This window comes from Ptychodera flava, chromosome 11 (genome assembly GCF_041260155.1).
Source record: "Ptychodera flava strain L36383 chromosome 11, AS_Pfla_20210202, whole genome shotgun sequence".
Lineage (NCBI taxonomy): Eukaryota > Metazoa > Hemichordata > Enteropneusta > Ptychoderidae > Ptychodera > Ptychodera flava.
The window spans coordinates 14,189,719-14,211,981 of record NC_091938.1 but is presented as its reverse complement, the minus strand read 5'-3'; the positions used below and the strand labels follow the sequence as shown (position 1 = coordinate 14,211,981).

The window sequence follows — 22,263 nt, the reverse complement described above, 5'->3', positions numbered from 1 at the left end:
AATATAGACACTTTATGTTGAATCAACTCTCTTTCGTTCAGTGCCTGTTTGTTGAAAGCCATTTGTTCCAAAGTTGACAAGTCATACTAGACTTTTGATAGACCTGAACCTTAGTTTTGCAACAAACTTTCAATACAGGTTCTTAATAGGCGGTAATGACCTTAACTTCTGACCCAAGGTCACCAAGGTCAATAAGCATTAACGGACTCTTTCTCTTTCAGCCTTGTATTTACACAACTCAGTTCAGACAGAGACTATTACAAAGTTGAGCTTCGTGGAGGTGGATTCACTATTGAATTGAATGCCACAAAAGAAGGCAACTTTTTCCTGACAGATTGGTATGAGTTTGAACCTGCAACGTGAGTTTATATATTGACTGTATTTCAAAATATATAGTGCACCATTTGTGGCAAATGAGTGTCGTCAAATTAGAATAGGTCACTATTGTACCACTTGATATGTGTACTGAAACATGGCCATTTAATCGCCCTTTGCACAAATGAATACATCTTGTTCAGAAAATTGATCATTAGATGATCCAAAGAGAACAGTCAGTTGCGGATTTTGTATTGCAAGTTATCAACTTTGAATATGCCGAGGCAATATTTTGATATAAGTGCTGACATCTTGGTGTAACAGGTCAATGCAGAATGCAGGATATGACTGATCCCTAGTGAAACCATGGTTTTTTACATGCATATACAGCACTAAAAATTGTCCCACATTTCCTTATGAGACTTTCAGACATTATAATTATACGTTGTTACGAAGGATGTTTGATTGAATATCTTAATCACATGTCAAAATATCAGATCAAAAATTGTAGAAATAACCTGGATCACAAAATGCTGAAATTTGACTGAATTTCTGTCAGCAGAAGCCAATGTTGGATGCATGATACTATATTTAGTAACATACCTACGATTCAGTGTGGTTATAAGAAGTTTTGTTCATTTGATCTCCAGATACTCAGTTCATTGGAATGTTCAGGATGACATAATGGAGGAATGGACAGACACGATCAAGATGGAAAGCGGTGCTGTCTACAGTGTAGTTTTCCAGAAATCACAAAGTGATGAGGTATGCTGTACTTAATGTAGTATCAAAATATCTAAACTTTTGCATAAAACTTCCTCTGGGAAACGTAAAACCATTCTTGTGTAACAATCAAAAATCAAAATCAAGGATCACTATCGACAATTGACTTTTGATGTTTAAGATTTTTTGTAAAGAAAGCATTTTGAAAATTAAAAATATCCACAAGACAGGCATGTGTTTATAGTTACAAAAGTTTGATACAGATGTAATGAACTTTAGGTACGATACACCTCAGGGACAGATATTCAGAATTTTTAATACTGATCTGATCTACCACTTTTAAAGCTCTGGGAGTGAGCAAAATTTTCACCATCTTAATTTTACGAAAATTGAAAATTTTATCTTTTCTCGATAAAGTTAACACTGGGATGGTGGCCATTTTGAATTTCAAATATCTGTTATGTTGGGTAATTTTTTCCTCTGGTAACAAACTTTGCATGGTGACCCCTGATTTTCATTCTTGATTTGGTAAGAGAATGGTTGAAAGTCTCACTGAAGAAAGTTTGAACAAAAATTAAAAAACTCACTTTCATGGTGCATGCTAACTTAATTTTGCTGGTACAGTATTAAAACACATGATTCACAAGCTGTCCTCACTCCCCCCATAGCTACTTTCCACCGTCAGGATTCTCTTAAGACAGTTGAATATTTTTACCATTTTCATCTTTATATGATGAACTTTACATTCTCTGAGTTAAGTGTTCAGTTAAAGTTGTAGAGTTTATTCAGATAAATCTGTCATCACAAAGTTTGCAAAGGAATATGATTTCTTTGCATAGCAGCTCCTACTTATTTATGATATTAAAAAGTATTAAAACACATGATTGAATTGGTTTCAAATTATTATTTGATTATCCAACATTTTTCACAAGAGGGGAAAATTAGGAGAAATTACAAAGGAATTGTAATAAGGTGAAAGTAAAATCCTGTATGGTAACCTGGCATGTAATGTAATTTATGTCGTTCCTTTGCAGACTATCATGGTTACCCATGAGACTGTGCCTGCTAACTCAGTCAGTATTTTATTCCAAATTCCACAATATGTGATCATCACAACTGGTGAGGTTATGTTTTCAATCACTGGTCTTGAGTTCTCATATGCACAGGTAAGTCCTTGAAATTTGTTTCAAATCCAAGCATATGTGCTTCTGTCCGTGTTTCACTGGTGTCGATGGTGAGGATGTGAGATAATTGTCACCATTGCCATTGCTGTTTGCCTGTCTCCAAACACTTTTAAATGTATTTAAACCGTAATTGAAGCTATGCACAGATTAAATGTTGCACACTTCAAGATCAGTTCTCCATTCTGTACAGTATTTACCACAAAAATAAATCAAAATTTTAGTATGCATCTATCAGGTATTATATCTCCATACTCAAAATTTCCTTCTTGTTCTCTGATTTCATTGTTCTCGCTGCGGCAATGTTGTAATATAGGCACCTGCAAGTATGAAGTCGTGCCTACAGGCATGTTGGTTGTTGACCGTTGCTGGTGGCAACTTGATTGTGATCCTTATCGCTGGGGCAACTTTCATTTCAAACCAGGTGAGAGATGTTTTTGAAATTATTCAAGCTCCATTAGCTGTAATTTTTGATATATTTTCAAGCATTTTATTATCCATTTGTCAAATACAATGTCTTGTTCAGCACTCCCAAAGTTATGTTGAAATACCTCACACTAAAATTTGTCAACACAGTTTCTACATGTGTTATCTCGAATGTGATTTCTGGCAACTAAAATTTAGACTAGACTAGAATTCATTTGTTGACAATAACATTGGATATTGTAAACAAAGTGTTGTGTTTGTAAAGCTAACAGCTTGCAGTTCAAAAACTTCATTGAGAGAATAAGGAAACATATTTTCTAGATTAGACATAATGAAAATATGAAAAAAACCTCAACAGACTCTAAAAAATATGGATCTGGTACAGGAAGTTCTTTGAAGGAAAGAATTACATTCAATTTTTTTATAAAATTTGTATTTCTGCTTAACTTTACCCTATTATGCAACTGCTGGACTTGTTGAGATCAAATGTACCATAACAGTGATGTTTTGATGAAACATTGCATGTATATGTCATGCATACATTGTAACACTGTATGTGTACATTGTATATACTCATTAACACAACATGTACACACATTGTATACATCATAACATAGTATGCATACATTGTGTATACATTGTAACACAGTATTTGTACATTATATATTAACATGGCATGTATACAGCTTGTATACATTGTAACAGTATACATGCATACATTATGTATACATTGTAACTCAGTATGTATACATTGTATTCAATTTGGCTACATCCACAGATCAGAGACTTAAAAAACTGAACAGTGCATATGTCAAAGATAACAAGTTACTCCCAGCATGCAGTGTAAAGGTGCTGAATAATTCTGTTGCATGTGATTTTTTCCCAGGCCTATGAGTTCCTGTTCTTTGCTGGACTGATGTTGCTGGTTTTCTTCATATTCGTTGGAATGTCTGTCTGCTATACATACGTCTCACCCTCACATTACGATGACTTTGAAGAAGATGAGAAAAAACAGAAACTAGGCAACGGTGTCGAAGCTGATGAGGAAAAAGACCCTAATGCATTTGCCATGACCAATCCGATGGACACTACGGAAGGGGAGAAATAGTCTGAAAAGAACAGGGTTTTATTTGTATTTCCCAAAATGTTATGGGTAGTTAAGTGGTTATGTGAAGAGCATAGAAATGAACATTTTCAATTTCTGCATTCCAAAGTTTCTAAATTTTATTGTATGACCACTATTTCAACCCATGAATTTTACCATATACTTGAACTGTTTTGTTTTTGTGTCTTTTTTGTTGGGGGAGGGGAGGGTTGCTGTAAAGTCACTGATTAATCATATATCTTTTGCTGATAAGTGAAATTGGCTAAATTTAATCCCTGTTAAATTGCAAAATTGAAACAATCGAACTCTTGTAAAGTTAGAGCTCACTAACAGGGTTCCAAAACATTGAAATTTTAGACTGAAATCTCATCGAAAAGTAAATTTTTTCATTGTATTTACAATTCTATGCTCAGCTTCAAATACCCTAGATCAGTACTCTATAAAAATCACTGAAATCAACAGAGCATTAAAAGTTTACTGACTCAAGTGCGCCCGCTAGTACCTACCAGGGTTTGACCCACTTTTAATTGGGTGAACTAAAGGATATTTTACTTGTTGTTTAATCCTAAGCAAAAAAGAAAGTAAACAGAAAATTCTCAACAACATTAAAAAGAAAGAGCAACAATACTGTCAGATTGTTCAACTTAGATGAAACTTGAAGGCTGAATTTCCCCTGGTAACAGACACATAGTGATCGACGACTTCATTTTTTTGTCGTATTCTTTTTCTTCTTGACATCATGAGACTGACAATAACCTGGACATTTTTTCATGAGTTGACTTAGCTGGTAACCATGAAATCTTTATCCACTTTTTGATCCAAATTTTGAACCACTTCACATAATACATTTATGCAACATATGCCTTTATCTATTTAAATCAGGTCTGTGATACAATGTATTGAGGACACGTGCCAGTTTTCAGAATTCATGGAACATTGAAAACGTCCTCATTTTGCCTCTGCTCGATTTACTTGCACCGTTCCATTACAGTCAAATCGAAGTTATTTCTAAAAATATGCTTTGCTTTACCCATGAAGTATCTATTTTAATTTTGTTTAAACTTCTTTCTTTCCTCCATATTCATTTTTAACAAGTTCTTTGAAAAGGTTACATGCACCTTCAAGATATCAAACCACATACATATACTTTATCTTGTTTGGACAAATTTTTATTATGCTGGCAGACTCTTGTGAATCTGCCAAAGTATTAAATTGTGAATACAAATCAAGGTCCTATGAAAGATTGATAAGTTTTCAAAGTTTACATCTGTTATCACAAATCACCATATTTCTTTATTGATTCTTTTTGTGCCACTAAAGTGGTTTCCAAATGAGACATCATGTTAGCCGTTAATTTCAAGTGGATGGGGGGAGGGGGAGAGATTAGGGTTTGTCATTGAGATGTATTGAGTCTTCAAAAGACCTAATATGGCATGAGGGTCAACTGCCTTATATGGTATGAAGGTCATAGGTCAACTGCCATGAAAGTTCTGTGAAAGACAACCATATGAATTTAAAAATACATATCAACTTCACACAATGACATTTACGTAATTGTAGTTGATGCTATGTGTAGAGATTTTATATGTCTGTCTTATGTAGGATGTGATGCTTATGCAATTAGCAGAAAGTGTACTACGAACTTTAGCCCTTTTCACCACTATGGTTTTGCTAAATTCCATTATCAGTACATCACGGAGATAGTGCACCTGTTTACAGGGCATAAGGGTGAACATGTTTATTGTAGAAGTTATAAAGCACGCATCTTTTGGGGGTTTGGTTCATTTCTGCATACTCCTATGGGATAGAATATTTTAGTCTTTTTTTGGTCACAGTTTACTTTTAGTAAGTTTCAATTCAATGTACATGATGTTACTTTTGATTTTCTGATGTTTTTGTTATTTCCATGCTGTGTGCATCAGGGAAATACTCGCTGGAAAATTTTCAACATCTTTCTCATCGGATCGTTTTGTTGTAGGGAAGCTCATTTGGTAAGTGCACAAAGTGTGCATTTTAACTCAGGCTGAAAAAAAGGTGAAGTTAAAAAGCCATTAAGCATTTTCGCTGATGTCATTTTGCAACGAAAATTCAAATCTACCAGTCAAGAAAACTTTAAACAACAAATATGTCTTTGTCTTTGGAATTACATTGTACTTTTGTCATTTTTTTGTTAAAGTGCAAGGATGTACTTTCTTTAACCCTTTGAGCGCCAAAGTCAATTTTTGCCACCTTTATAAAATATATCCCGTCACTTTTTTCAGATTTTTGCCAAAGTTTTGATAAGAAACTATAGCCAATAAAATGTGATGACCATTTGGTCCAAAATTATCTCAAAATTTACATAAAAATTTAAAAAAATTGGTAAAATGTTGCACTAAAATTTTGGTGGCTAAAAATTACAGCACTCAAAGGGTTAATGGTTGAACACAATGTATAGACACTCCCACTCCAGGGACTATGCCTGTTGCAAATTTTCTGACATCAGTTGCAAAGACTTACATTGGCAGAATTACAGAAGTGTTTGCAGTACAACCTCAACAGATCAAGATATCTTTGACTCGTAACGAATTTTTTTCTCAGCAGTACTTTCTTGAAAGTTCAATTTTATGGATTATTTCCAAACAAAAATGAAAAAGAATGTTTTATATATTTTTGGTAAATATAATTTTTACTCACACGGTGTCCTTTGTCCCAATATAGTGATACTGTAACTGCATGAATGTGAGGAAATACTGTAGATATATTAAAGATTATGTATCCATTATATTCTGGAAAAAAATAGTCATTGTAGCTCTCCACTGGTTCATTTATGGCTTCTTTAAAGGCTTGCAGAAATTATGCACATAAAGCAAAGTACTTGTAACATTAATTCAGTCAGGGAGACTTTCTCCGTTTTTGTGTCAACAATGAGTGTTTATTGACCTTCCAAAAAAGGTAAAGACTACACATACCTGTTATATTTACATGTCAATTGTCTGTATTGTTATGTAAATAGCTCTACAAATGTAAAATGGTGACATTGTTACTTTGTATATGATTTGTAGCCAATTTTATTATGCAAGTGCAGGCTGTCTTCCTATAATGTTGTATGCTAATAAATGTAATTACACATGCAAGCTGACCCCTTGTTGCTTTGTCAAACATGTGTCAAAATGTGTCAAAAGGATGTCCAGTCTGTGATTGTTCACTTGCCATGGGTAGAAAGTCAATACGACTAATGGATGGACCATTAGACCTTGGGAGGGGGCTGGTCAAAACAAGGAAAAAAATTCAAAGCAACAAGTTAGGAAAAAATCATCAGACTAGCTTGCAAAATAAAAAAAAAAATAAATCAGAACGCAAAAAAATTAAAAATCTGACAGCAAAAAATTAGCACATAACTCACTTGGAAAAAAAATCAAAAATTTAAAATTGTAAAAATTCATAATGTGATTGTGACCACCCCCACCTCCCAAGATTTAATGGTCTGTCCCTAACACTGTACTTGGAAGGTATTCCAAGCAGAGTCATTTTTGCCTGAGACTCTTAGTACAAGTATAGGCCTGGCAAGAAGAGACCACACTCACCATGCCCAGATGCAGTGAAAATCAGTCCAACAAACTAATCGTGCAGCATACACAATTACTGTACCTTTACCAGGAGACAGACAAGTCATTTTGATAGCGGATGCCCTCTCCATCTTGAGCTACCAGTGTTGGGACATGTTACAGTTACAGGATCTTTACTTTGTCCCATTTTGTCAAGCTGGTATCATTGCAAAGATTCTGATGCAACTATATTTCCTCAATTTGACACACCGAGGTCTGTGAAGTACATAATCTGAAAATTCTCTAGGCCTGGTTTCGTGATAGATATCATCCCGTTTATTGATATCATATCAGGTGAACTGAGCAATGGATACAGTTGTGCACAACTGACATCAGGTTCCCCAATACCTAGTACGGCCTCATTGAGCATCTGTAATAGTTCACCAGTTCATGTGACAACTAGGTGACCGAGGTGTTTCTAGAAACTCAAACTTCTTTTTTTAACTCAATGGTTTTTCATCAGCCGAGGTTGACAAGAAAAGTGGCGAAGACGTAGAGCATGAATTTAAGAAAATGTTACATCAGACTCTGTCAATATATAAACTGAGATGCAACATTGAGACTTTCTTTTATCAACATGTGTTATAAAAAAAAACTACGCTTGTGTTCTTCATAGTTTTCAGGCATCAATTGGCACTGAGAGATGATTACGTGTCACTTCTGTACAGTCTGTGTAGATCATGATGTGTTTGTTTCCTCTGTCACTCCAAAAAACGTACTTCGAGATGCTGAGATAATTGTCGCGTTTTCATCAATGGAAAAATCGTCCGAGGTTTCGCAGCCAGTGTTTGGAGACCTCACCACTGCGTTCGTACATCTCAAGTAACGATATCGTGCAAAAGTTTGAGCCGATGCTCGCGAAAGTTTAAATGCCATTATAGCTACATTTCGACCTGTACCGGTACTTGAAGTGATAATTGCGTCTGAAAAGTATCATTGATGCTCGGGTCTTGGAAAGCGTGGCACTCAAAAATACCAGTGTGCTTTTTCAGTCGTCTTGAAAACAGAGAAAACAATAACAGATTGCGGGGAAAGTATTTGTTTCAACATGCGTAATGTGCTACCTTTGGTCTAAAAAAAATTTTGAGACTTGTCTCTGCTGCATTATTCATACTTATTTTTAAGGGAGGGTCGTCCGAACTGCGCATGTGCGAATTCTTGTTTACGAACAATGTATTTCATGCATGATATCTAGATGCTTCAAATCAACATAGCGCTGGCAACGTTTAAATTTTAAATTCTTTGTCACCAAACATATCTTTTACTTTCATTGAGTAGAGTTCCGACGATCTCCCTTTAAGACTCAATTTATTTAATTTGATATAACACTGTCTTGTCGATTTTGTGACAATGCTCTCGGGATCTGGGGAGCATAACTGCTTGTACATTTCCCGCATACGGTCGATATCGATGTGAAAAGAACGAGGTCACCAATCCTGCATGATAAGGTTTTTTGCAGCTGGCACCCTCTCTTTCTTCGCATGTGGCTCGTTTATCTCCGGTTGGACAACATGGCGACAGAGTCTGATAGAATAAGACATGAAATTATCTCGCATGTAATTTAAACTTCCGATTTTAGACCAGTCGATCTCTTTTGGAACAAATTTTGCCTGCAAAATCAAATTCAGAATTTTCAGTTTATGAATTGATATAACCGATGTTTTTTGTTTTACCTCGGCCTAGTCATACAGTTGACGCCAATGCGTTATATTTCCAGAGTTTCGAATACATTTTATGCATGTATTTATCTTTGTGAACTACTTTAAACACTTATCCAACCAGGCTATTTTAATTTTTGATTTGGCGATAGGATAACCCGTCGACTAGTTCGCATCCTTTGAGGCCTTGCCGGCGTTTTATCAGTAATTTATTTGATAGATGGGGTAATTAAAAAGATACGCCATCGATGTTGCTAGGAAGGCAAACAGCTGCAAATAGGTCTCACGGTATAAAAGTTGTATGCCAAGGAGATGTATTCAAAATATTGGTGGTATTCGAACTTTCCCATCGAAAATTGGGTATTATGCCAAAGAGCGCCATTAGCTTTAATATTGGTTCTTTCCTACTCAAAATCCGGTCGAAATTCAAATTGTATTCAACCTGTTGATACAGCCTGTATAGATGGAATACCCAATATTATTGTGGACAACTGAATTTCATTCCCAGACCAACATTCATATGTGACAGCCGCTCACGTATTTGGGTGTCGCTCATTTACTTTTTGCTGAGTCATTTGACGTTAAAGTTTGATTAAAAAAGAAAAATACTGTAAAATAACGTTTAACGATATATTTGCTTGACATTGGTAGGTGTATGCGTGTTGCAATGTACTTTTATTGTTTTCCTCTAATAATCGGATTTTCACTGTGATGACTCAACAAAAACTAAATGAGCAAAACCCGAAATACTAAATACATGAACGGTTGTTATGTCAACAATAACATTACATAAGTGTACATGATGTAACAAAGGGACAATAGCTGTGACACTTACTATTTATAAAATATTTATTATTTTTGATCTAGAAAAGGAGTTCGTCTTCTCACTTACATATGTTGAAATACAAAGTATGATTTTCTCATATATGCAAGTTGCCAATATACAATGTTATTGCTGACAAATGAATTCTAGTTCTGGACTAGAATTCATCTTTCCAAAACGTCTAAGATAACATCGGACCTTACATACACAGGCCATTTTGGCAAGCTGAACACCAGCTATTTAAGCTTGAGTTTTTGGGTGCGAATATATTTTACAAACACAAAAGAAATACTGGTAAATGCGTCAAAAGGTACCACTGAGGACCTTAGAGTTGGCAAGGCTGATGTTACGCTTGATAAAATGTGACCATGAAGGGCCATGCTCCGTAGCTACACAGACTATATATACAATTTGTCATCTTTGAAAACAGGTAATGATGATAAAAATAAAAATTCACGTTTGTTCACTCGACGATAATTACGCACAGGTTACAATTGCGAAACGGGCAGCTCTGAAAGTGTTCGTGTACCCGGATTCTCGACCATGTTGTTCTCTTTGAGGGAAAGTGCCCTGCGTCGGAAATACACGTGGTATTCTTGAGTCACTATGTACGTGGTGTTGAGCACAATGACTTCCTCGTAGTCCTGGTGAGTGATTTTCGAAGGCCCGGCGTAGGTTTCTTCTAGAGTTAGCACCCCTAATAGCGATCCCGTGTACAAACAGATAAGTCTGCCTATTCAATACAAAACTCGACAAGAGTATGTTTGTGTGTTTTCCAAACACCCTAAGACAGCTAAAACAGCAAACACTATCGGAATGGCAAGTCAATGTCATGTCAATGTCTTCAGATAGCCTGTCTGAACAAAGTGTAGTAAAGGCTTCATATACAACTATGAAAATTGTCAACTTTCGAATGTAATGGATAATACATTAAAACTAGATATTTTGTTGCTTAATGGTTAACGAACGGTTCGCAAACTTTGTCGAATACGAAGATAGGATGACGAAAATTAAGGAACAATCTTCCACGCAAAACAGTAACGGTAATGAAATAATACCATAATAACAAATAAATCACAAAAATAATATTAAGTTTTGGGATCTCATCGAGCCATCAAACTGACCAGAAACGACGGTTTGCATTCCTACACTGTGCCGCAGTCGCGCAAAACCAGTAATTCAACCGTCGTGACTTATAGTATGACTAATGTGATTGTCATGTGAGTTGACACAAAGGTCATGTGACCCGTTCTGCAGCAAAACGAAAAGCACCGTTCACTAAGTGAGACAAGATACATGATATAATTAAACATGTTGAAACACGTACGAATTGCTGGCTGCATGATCCACGATTGCCATTTTCCACGGGTTTGCCTGGATTTAATATGTGATTCCAATGTTTGTAATCATTAATAAACTCAGATAATAAATCGATCAAAGGTATTATATTTGTGGCGTTCGGTGGCAAATTTTAACCTTTGAAATTATTTTGCTCATTTGAAATCCTGCAGCCGCTGTGTTTTGATTTTGTTTCCTATGCGCGTCTGCACCGACCAAGAGGCAAGAGGTTCAACATATGCAGTCAACCAAATCAAACTGACTGAATAAAGACCATTGTGAACGAACAACCTCTTCCATGGACAGTGATTTATGATTCTGCCATTCACTCAAATGGAAGAGCTTCATATAGAAGTATATTTCGTACAGTAGCAAAACTTTTATTAAAATTTTCGTTCCTTTTGTTCAAGAAAACATGGCAAACGTTTGCTTCTCCTTCCCACAGTATGTGGAAATACTCAGTATTAGCCGTGCAAACGCGACACATTATTGCAACGTTGTCACCTACAAATGAATTTTAGTACGAGGAAGAATTCAATTATCAACAATAATATTAAACATTACAAGCATGAAGGTTGAGTTGACAAGTTGTTCACCAGACATTTCGACCTAAATTTTGCAGTAGAACGAGATATTTTTATTTTTTTTATAGAAATAATGTAAAACCAAAAGCGATAGCTGACGGAACTTCCATTATATTTGCTGACAGTATTGAACTCCTAAATTATTAAGTTATTTTCCTACCACCACTGATTGCAAAGTTTTGATATGTTGGCAGTTTAGTGGCGAGGGTGCATGCCTCAGGTTGTCAGGTCGACATCGTTTGTTTGGCGAGTTATGAGTGTTGCCATCGTGTTGTCGTTTCTTGTCAAAATAGCACCGTGCAGCCCCAGTATACCTTATCCTTAACTGATAAACAAAATAATGCATTGAGATTGAGTCACAAATCATGCATTGATTGCAGAGTATGTAATTCTTATTTCCAATGTCGGTGCTTGATCTAAACGAATAATCAAACAAGTAAGAGCACCAGGACTTGACTTCGCTTGTGTAGTATTCAACGTGTCTGTGAGATGGAAGGTACAAATCTGGACTTTCCCTACATTTAACTAACAATTTAGTCTTCGGAAGTTTTAGGGTAGACAGGAAACTGTAGGGGCACTGTGAAGACAAACAGCTATAAAATATCAAAAGTAAAGATGGGGACCTCGATTCCTTCTAGGCATATGCCAAAACAGTTGGAGAAATGATCTTCGTTAAAAAAAGCTCACGCATCGCAGATGCTGAATTCCCAGACTTTTGATTTGCGGTCGGCAAAGTCCAGGGGATAAGGTACTCCCCGCGGCTTCTTGACACAAGCAAGTTTGTTTATCATCAGAGGAAGTTCCGGTCTTGAATTCATGTGATGCCACAGGTGTCAACAAACTTCTCAATAATGTATGTCAGGGGAGGGACCGTGTGTCCATACCTTATCGATGGCGACATAGTATTGAACGCAGATCATTACTGATCGTGTGCTAAGAGACCCTTGCAATGCTAAGATTATGAAATTTTGGTATTTAGGACACATTGTTGAAATGAGATTCCCCGAACGAAAATTTCGTTCACAGTCCCTCCACCTACAATTACAATGCGCCTCGGAGACAGATACTTGGAGTCTCAAACTTCGATTCTTTTCTGATCTACTATTTGTGAGGGCTCATTTTAAAGCTACTCTGTGGGGAACATTTTCACCGGCTTAGTTTTTCGAAAATCGAAAATTTAATTTTTCTCCATAGAGTTAACAGGGGAGTGGCGGCCATTTTAAATTTTAAACATCGGTAAATCTTGGGTAATTTGTTTCCCCAGTAACAAAATTTGCACCATGACCCCGATTTTTATTCTTGATGTTAAAAGATAACCGTTGAAAGATTGAAAGATTCTTTGAGGAAATTTTGAGCAAAAGTTTAAGTCTTTCCGCAGTAAAATGAACATCTCTGCATATGCCTATGCGTGGTCTCCGAATTGGAGTTAGGCATATTCAGTATCACAGGCACACTTCGTAGGAGCCCATGAATTACCATTCGTCTGCACTGGAAGTGAAATCTTATCTTGAGTGGGACAGAAGATTATAGGCCTCAATTTTACCCGACGGCTATCGCAATAAGGTCTTTCCTTGTGAGGAAGTGATATATTTGCTCAATTAAATTGAACCTCCATTAGCTGTCACTTTTAAAGTATTTTCCAGTATTTTTCATCTGTTTGTAAAACACAGTTTCTTGTTCTATTTCAAAAGTCATGTAGAAAACAATTGAGTCCCGACTACAATTTATCTGTCAACAGTAACATGCTAATGCTAGTAACAGGCTAATGCTTTGTATGTCAGCCAACTTCAGGGAGAAGAATCAGACAGTTTTCTAGAACAAACATTTTAAAAATATTATAAAATATGCAGCTGGTGTCTCTTTCAGATTCCGAGGAGAGCGCGTTAATCGAAGATGTAGATGGTGCTTTCGATCTATCGTGAAAGGATTTCAGTTGTGACGTCAGACAATAAGATATCAGGTGGTACTCAGTCTGTTGTGACGTCATATAATGTCGTTTGACTCGACGATTATTTTTTTAAAAACTAAATGAGCTACTTATATATTTTGTCGGCAGACAGGTTTGGATATCGACCACACTAAGTGTACGATCGGTAATACAGGCATTAGATAGTTCTCTAAATTTCAAAATAATTATCTAGATTGTAGAGATTTGTAAAATACAACAAAGTGTCTTCCTGATCAGATTAACACTTGAGGTGACCTTAAAATATTGTGTCCATATAGCATGCTGAAATACCAACAATAAGTTTCTCAAAAACAACACATAGTGCACAATATGTAATGACATTGTTGACAAGTGAATCCTTTTCTTTGTCCGGACTGAAATACGGTACATAATGCTCATTCAGTCTGTGTCGACGAGTTGTCAGTACTGGGCAATTCGACATGATTTAGGGAGTGTTATTGACCCCTAACAGAAGACCTAGAACCCTTAACGCATGAAAGTATTTGCATGCCGCTGTTGAAAATCTCGTGATCAAACGCTTTGATAAGACATCAAAACTATAATACTGTAATGCCAAAATGATAAAATTACAAAATCTTGGAGAGAAATGCGAAATATTTCTCCTCTCTGATTTACTTTTCTTGCAACTAATGTATTTCTAAAGATACATAACGGTCAAAGAAAGATCCTCTATATGGGATGAGGTTACAGTGATCAGTGTTTCTGGACCAAATCGTACATTTACGCATTTGCCTGGATTTGCTAATCCTCTACCATACACCAATAAGAATTGGGCGGTCGCTATAAACATTGGAGAGAAAAGATCCGTTAAAATCATCGATTTCTATTTTGGTTCTAGTGGCTTAAGAATTTGCTTCAAATTCCGTGAGAATATGCTCAGTAAACCTACTAGTATTGTATTGTGACTTGTTTAAGCATACACCATTTCTTTCAATGGAGGATAAGTTAGATTGTAAAAGGGTAATAGCAATAACCTTGATAATATCCTCGTTATTCTTGTTCTTAAAACCAATATATTTTCTTATTTGTTTTCCGAAGGTATGCTGATACAAAGTTCGTGATACTTAAAAGCACTGTGTGCTATTATGTATTATATCATACCAGTATATTAATGGCGCAAATACTGCGACCTGATTGGTCGAGACGTGAAAATAACCATGCAATATTTGCAATATAGCACCGCTGGAACAAGCACTCCCAGCCCTCAGCTGGAGAAAAATTCCCTTTTTGACGTTTGACGCCAGAATTTCAAAATAATACTATGATATATATAATAGCGATAAACCACCTCAGCGACAGGTATACCACTCGATTTTGACCAGTTCACTCCAGATAAGCACTCGATCGCTCGTGCATATATGTCGTGAACTGGTCAAAATCTCGTGGTATATCGTTACTGGGTGTGGTTTATTGCTTAAATATTATTTTTAACCAAATTGAATTCTAGTCAGGAAGATAATTCAGTTATCAATAATGATATTTGACAGTACGCATAGAGTCTGTATTGACTATTTGAACACAATGCAGTCAAGTGACTTTGGGAGTGGAACGAGGTACTACTCTACAGACATTACAAAGGAAATGAGTTGTAATCAAAAGTTACAGATAATATAGCTTTAAACGTATACAATAATTCTCGCCTTTTTCAAAACGGTGTCATTGCAAAAGTGGAAACTATACACACAGGGCATTTTACTTTCTGGTTCAACCACACAGAAGACGGCATTTCTACAAAATCTCATAGTGCACTATCAACGAAGACAAGTTTTCTAGGGTTCAGAAAGGTAGGGGAGGCAGCAAAGAATTCCTGCAGAAAGAAGGGGACCTCAGCAAGATAAGCTGTAGCAAAACTATTAGTGGTTGCGAAAGCTCTGCATTGTCATCAGCTGGGGTGTCAATAATAAACACACATTTGTCAAAACAATGAAGGCGAACATTCATATTGATCCGTGATTGGTTCACAGGAGACAAAACAAACATACCGTACAAAAATGACAAGATAATATCACCCACGACGTGTGCATCTGATATGAATTCGACCGACTCTTTGTTTTGCATTTGTCTCTTGATTTACAAGAAAAGGTGGGTAACTCCGGGGCTTCAGTCAACAAAATAAAAATGAAATTTTGATTCTGTTTTGCAGGGATCTTAACATCAGTTCTCTGAATGAAATTCAGATTGTTTTCATTTCCGAGAAAGACAATCTTTCTATCGCGAGCACCGTTTCAAAACACAGAAAGGCAAACGTGTTCATAACCATTGCGTTTCCTAAGTAAGTTCATCTGAAATACACATGAACACATCACAACGGAAAATCTCATCTCCTTTGAGTATAAATTGACGAGAATTTTTTTTCCACTTTTTGTTTCATCGCAAATGATGGAAGAATCATGAATATCAATTGACTTGTAGTATTGCTCACAACTATTTGTTTTTACATTGCATCATCAAGTTCTAAACCGTGAATATCCATAATGCACCGCGTTAAGCATTAATAGACAATCCAGTTAAGATAAGAGGATGACACCTGTATGCATTAATATTGTCATTACATTTCATCGCCACTGTCCGAAGAGAGAGGATCCACGAGGCAGCGTTCTGGACAAGACTCTTGTTTTTGTTTGGCGCTGTTGCTGTGATTGTCCATAGTTTACTTTGAAACAAAGAGTTCACACATACGTAACATTATTGAAGATCATCGTTTGGTCGGAAGTGAGAGTTCTTCTAATATTTACTCCGGACTTCACAGAACCCTATATTTTTCGCATCTGTCAAAAAGACTGCGACTTGCGCCTGGCGCAGAAAAAATACTGAATTGAGTCTCCAGGAAGCAGTTCACGCCGTTGAAAAACAACAGTTTCATCGAGATGGGAAAGAAGGGATCGGCGGAATTCGGAGACCAGTCCGATATTCCCATGGAGCCAACGTACGCTCAGGACAATCCACCAGGTGGGTATTTATGTTGAAATTTCTTTTTGGATTTTGATAAACAAGAACTTTATGTTGAGTAAGAGCCTCTACCTGAATTGCTACTTCCATCGTGAAGAATTGACATCAGGATAAAGTTTATACTTTTTTGATCAAACTTAGTCAAAAGATGGAGTGCTGTACCAGTTTTCTTTCGGACGTCCCGAGGGAAACAGAGCAAGGCTATCGGAATCTGTGAAATGTTCTTAAAATAGACAATAATTGTACAAAATGGAGGAAGACGAACATCTGCCGTCATAAAAATTTTAACTTGTATGCACTGCTGAAAACTCTTAAGTTTGGCTCAGGAAACCACCATGAAGAAATGACTCAACAGTTTTTAGTTTTATTGTGAAATCTTCACGTACCCTCGATATGATTTAAGATGAAATACCCTGAAAATCGAGTCGTTAGATTATTATCGAGACTTGATGCGCGCAGAAATGTTTTCCCGCACTGTCGCATTACCAGGTATCGTTTTAGCGAAGAGGAGGCAGTTAGATTTTTCGCGATAATCAATATTTTAGAGAGATAACGAAAATCATAGTCCTTTAATCAATTTTATTGATTGTCCAGTCTGTGTAAAGTTGTCCATTTGAGGCAAAGGCTATATAATCAACCCTGTTTGAAGTACGTATGATAATTCCCTTTATGTTTTATGATTATTTATTCAAGCAGTCAGACTGCTCTGATTTTTGCGGCATGTCAAAAAGTATAGAATAATTTATGTCGTTTGTGATTTTGGTTTTGTAAATCTACCATGGTATTTTTCAGGAGACATTTTTAGGCTCTTTCTTCTCGACGATTTTATCTGTAACACAGATCAATTGCCAAAGTCTACGCTTTTCTCAACTTTAATATCACAAAAACGTAAATTAGCGTTGATAGTAAGATGACATTATCACTACTTAGTGTTTTGAAATTTCAATTAAACCCAGTCCCCGTATCTCTAGATACAGCTCAATCTAAGATATGTTTTGGGAACTTATCAATAATTCCACATGTTTTAAATGTAAAATTTGGTGAAGTGACGGCGGTCTATTATGAAATAGTTTAAAATCTACAAGAATAGGTCGTTTTAAAGAAATGTCCTTTTTGTCAGATATGTAACTGCTTCGAGCGGAAAACAACCTTCTGCATGAAAGATATTTAATTTATGTGTGCTTTCGGTTGAAATTTTCACTTTTTACCAACAGTGTTGCTTTAATTACTTTTATTTTGTTTACGATTTTTATGAAAGGAAAAACTCTTGAATGGGCTCTGCTCACAGTGATGACCACGAATGAAAGGCAACTGCCTCGCTTCGTTGCAAGAGAATCTTCACCGCCCAATTTTATCTGTACATGAATTTTTTATTGCTCAAAAAATCTGAGCTGGCTGACCTTTAGCGGGGTGAACCTTCCTTTGGCAAAGCAATTGGAATTTTCTCGTCGCCATGCCTGACGTTATGAACACTGTCACACAGAGAGCAATGCAATCCTGATCATAGCCAAAACACTAAAGTCACGTGACTTCGAAACAATGCTTGTCGCCGTATTATGATAAAATGAAGACAGCAAGTATGTTTTTAATTCTGTCGTTCAAAGAGGCTGTCATGGTAACTTGAAAACATGTCTACACTAAAAACTCGATTGATTTTCCCAGAATTTCATACTTACACTGCCTAACTGCAGGTGTTTTTCAGGGGAGTCCACCGAACAAGTTAAGATTATCAATTCCTTTAGTTATTAAATAAACGCAGTACATATCGCACCGTTATCATTGTTTTTTAATGCAAAATGGTGCTTTGTTGTTTATTTCTTCGGGCAAATCATTCGATATTTTGATACTTGATAAGTGAGTGGGGGTCGAGAAATGCCTTTAATCTGGTTTACACACAAAATAGTTGCTCTCCCAACTTAAAGTCAAGCTGAAAGACATTGTATTTTACATTCATTACTTATCCTTGTTAGCTCATTTTAGTTATAAAATGTATTGTTGTCATTAAAATGCAAGAATCTACCATCTGGCATGGACAATTGTCACACTCAGGTCACAGTCATGAGTCATATCAACATAGGACTATTAATAGGACTATCATAGGACTAATCAAAGTGTTTGAAATCCATGTTTAGGATCAAAAGGCTGTTTTATTGATGGATAGGACCAATCGTTAAGTAACTGTTTGACCGTAATGCACGTTCGAATTCGAATAATACTGAATCAATCAAACTGATAAACATACATCTCTCCCGGAACCAGATCTAGAGCGACCACATGAAAACAGCCCTATTAGTTTGTAAGGTCAAAGCAACCTATATACATGCTTTTAAGGATATAATATGTGTGCTAATATGAGGGTGATTTATTCAACACTTCTTCGCAGTGAAATTGCATAATGTTGACTTTGATGTGAAACCAGTAAGAGACGGAAATTGATCGAAAGCTCGGTGGAATTCATGGCTAACTCATCATTATTTGAAGAAGACGACTACGTTGCTCCTTTTCCCATAAAAAAAACAACCAAAAAACCCTCAAAACTGACCAAAAAACAAAAAAAAACTTAGTAGGGCCACAAGGAACCACATTTCCATTTCGTTCCAGAAAAAAAGAACTTATACGAGAGATGTGACAAATGACACACTTTAACAAGACTTGAGAAGTTTCAGTGAAAAAATTAAAAACCTTCACTCCGTGTTGATAGTTGTCTCCATGGCAACCGTCAAATACACATTTGTCGTCATTAAAATTAATTTCCTTCCCTTGCCTCTCAATCAAGCCGAAGCAAAGCATCGATGTCATCAACTTGGTTTTACAACAACGAATCGGAGCGATAGCTTCTTCATTCGGTGTGACGGTCATATGTAATTATCGTGCTTTAAATTTGTCTAAATCGGGAAACGACCCCAATAACGAGGGATCTGCGATATCATTGAGAGATAAAAATTTGTGATGATGACTTTCATACACGTATTCTCATCGTTTTACCCTTTGTATGCATGTTCATCTGGCCTACATTCCAGACATTGACCGTCGAACTTCAGGGCGGTTACTCCCAGCAGCAATACGTGCTTAGACTCTTTGACATTGCCATGGTTTCTGGGCAATTTTCAATTAACAAGAGATTTGTTATCGCACCATCTTCTAAGTATATCGACACTCTCAGTCTGTAACACCACTGACGCGTTTAACGGCCGCCGCGGGCTTTGCCACGTTTGTCAGGTTTGTGTCGCGGTGGCAAGGACGGACGAGGTTGATTACACAAAGGCACGCGAAAACACGACGATGTGACCATGTAAAGTATAATGCGATGATTCAACTCTGTGAGCTATATTTCTGAAAATATGTTCCTGTAAGTTCTGCTTGTAAACAGAATTTCCTGTTAAATTTTCATAATTATGACAATATCGTTCAGCTTGTACGTTCGGTATTATTCATTTGCCAAATGTAACATCGCATAGGGGAAATAATTTATAATGTTTGCGGGCTAATTGCTTGGCATTCCAACATTCTCGAGAGATTGGAAAAAGACAATGTGGGAAAAAAATGAAAATCTTATGATCAAATCTTGCAGCTGGTGTCCCTTTACACACTGTACAATAACATATAAAGTCTCTTCAAAGCTCACAGAACATTGTTTTGTTGTCACAACATCTCCGTTGATTTGACTTCATTCACTTTTGATCCTAAAAATTACCATCATTTCCCTAATCATTCTCTGAGTCCTCATTCCTAAATTGGTTGAACAAGAATTTCTCTTTAACTACGTCGCCCCCTCCTCCATCACGCAAAAGCACGTGAGGCAAACTTATCTGTGCTGTTCCGGTAGAGACAAATCGTTTGCGATAATGACGACAAGAATACGGAGTATGTATCTTCATTGAATTATGAATGATACCTTATGGCAGTGCTATCTTGGTTGGTATGATTTATACCGAATGTGCAACACCTGACGCGCCTGGTGCGGTCTGTACAGTCGACCCAAAAAACAGTTTAGTGTATAAGTTAATGATAATCCAACAGCAGCGAACTATGGCAAATATTGGAGTGAAATATCTGTTGTCAGGCAAAGGTAACAGGGGGCATCAGGGTACTGACAGGCCATCGACCCTGTGCGACAAAGTCACGTAAATAAAATAATTAACTCAATGCGATCTGCGCAGCGCAAGGATGGGCATAACAATGGCTTATTTGCCGCATTTCTGTATTGTACAACAACTTAGCCATCGATGCAAAAACCAAATTTGTTAGTTAATTCGGGCTGAAACAATGGATGGATAACACACGAAAGTCAGTACAGAAAATTTTAAAGCTATACAGGACATGATTCCCATTGTTCGTCATATTAATCGAACCACATCACACTGGCAAAACAACTGCTGCCATCTTTGACAAATTTCATACTTGTGAAATAAATGCATGTTTTTATCTTTTGTGCCCCCGACGTAATAATTGTAGCGCAAAAATATTCCAGGCTCTTCAAGTTTATTGGTATTTACCTATCTTTCGCATCGAAATCCGATTCACAAGCCATTTGTTTCGTCGAGGGATAGACATCTTAATTTCTCGAGGGGGCGCTGTTACATTTGTACTCTGAACTCAGATGAATTGTTTTCAAAGTTTTATTTGAACGCATGCGCAATGGAATCTAATCTAATCACTATGCATATGTACTCACGTAGAACATGCCAAAAGACCGACAAAATATGTGAAATCTGTATCTATCCGCGCCACAAGGGAAAGAAAATGTGACATTTCACGATTAAACCATGATATATGTGTAAATATGAACAAACACGTGCACCTGTGCACATCAGTGAAACACCCACGAATTTTTTTAGTCTCCGATAACACTTTGCTTTTCGGAATTTTTTCGGGAGGATGACAGCAGAACACTTTTATTTGCTATTTTATGAAGGGCCTAATAATGTGTTATGGCGAGGCTGAAATCAGCAGATACGCAGAAAATACAACGAGTTAATAATCGTCCACAAGAACTGTCGGTCAGGATTTGAATGCCAATCAGCAATGATAAATGGCCGACGACGTAGTCGTTAATTTACAACATTCAAGATGACACGATACACAAACACCGCATTTCCAATAAATAGGTCATGAGATGTGTTTACTCTATGGGAACGTCACTATGCCCTGGCTAAGGTCACTCGAGTTTATAGTGTAGGGAAGGACAATGGGAAGAGGCGGAGGGTAGTAGACGACGTATATTGGGAATTTTGGAGGAAAAACTTAAGTTTCTTTTCCTTAGCTTAAAATATTTCCTTCCAAAGTAGACAGATAATAAAGTAGAATACACTAACAAAAAGGCATCACCGGCAGTGAAGGGTTTCATTTAGACGAGATTTTCTAGGAAAGAAACATTCAAATATCACACGTACAACTTCATCCGAGTCTAAGAATGTGCTGACAAAGTTCACATTTCGGGAAAATGAATCGTACAGTTTTGATGTAAAAGTGTAAGCGATGTGAAAGGCCGTCACAATTTTGCCGATCATCAAGTTGCCTCGTCCACGTTGAGATAAACACAGTAGTAACACTGGGCTGTCATCTGAGCCAAAAAAGGACGAACTTCAGCGGACCATTTTGAATA

At 36.7% G+C, this 22,263-nt stretch overlaps 2 protein-coding genes across 12 annotated transcripts in view; both read left to right on the top strand.

Annotated features, from left to right (window-relative positions):
* LOC139143571 (solute carrier family 15 member 1-like) overlaps positions 1-6,866 on the top strand; it is a 55,860-nt gene extending 48,994 nt beyond the window's left edge. For 10 of the 11 annotated variants that reach the window (XM_070714007.1, XM_070714009.1, XM_070714010.1 and 7 more), the window contains 5 exons: positions 222-359; positions 966-1,080; positions 2,073-2,204; positions 2,536-2,643; positions 3,532-6,866. In XM_070714007.1, the coding sequence (XP_070570108.1) occupies positions 222-359; positions 966-1,080; positions 2,073-2,204; positions 2,536-2,643; positions 3,532-3,753 (715 nt within the window). In that variant the 3' untranslated portion in view covers positions 3,754-6,866. The remainder of the gene's footprint in view (positions 1-221; positions 360-965; positions 1,081-2,072; positions 2,205-2,535; positions 2,644-3,531) is intronic. The other variant, XM_070714013.1, reaches the window with a different exon arrangement.
* Positions 6,867-16,287: 9,421 nt separating this feature from the next.
* The window catches only part of LOC139143570 (solute carrier family 15 member 1-like), a 29,628-nt gene continuing 23,652 nt past the window's right edge, over positions 16,288-22,263 (top strand). The window contains exon 1 of the mRNA XM_070714002.1: positions 16,288-16,658. Within this exon, the coding sequence (XP_070570103.1) occupies positions 16,577-16,658 (82 nt within the window). The 5' untranslated portion in view covers positions 16,288-16,576. The remainder of the gene's footprint in view (positions 16,659-22,263) is intronic.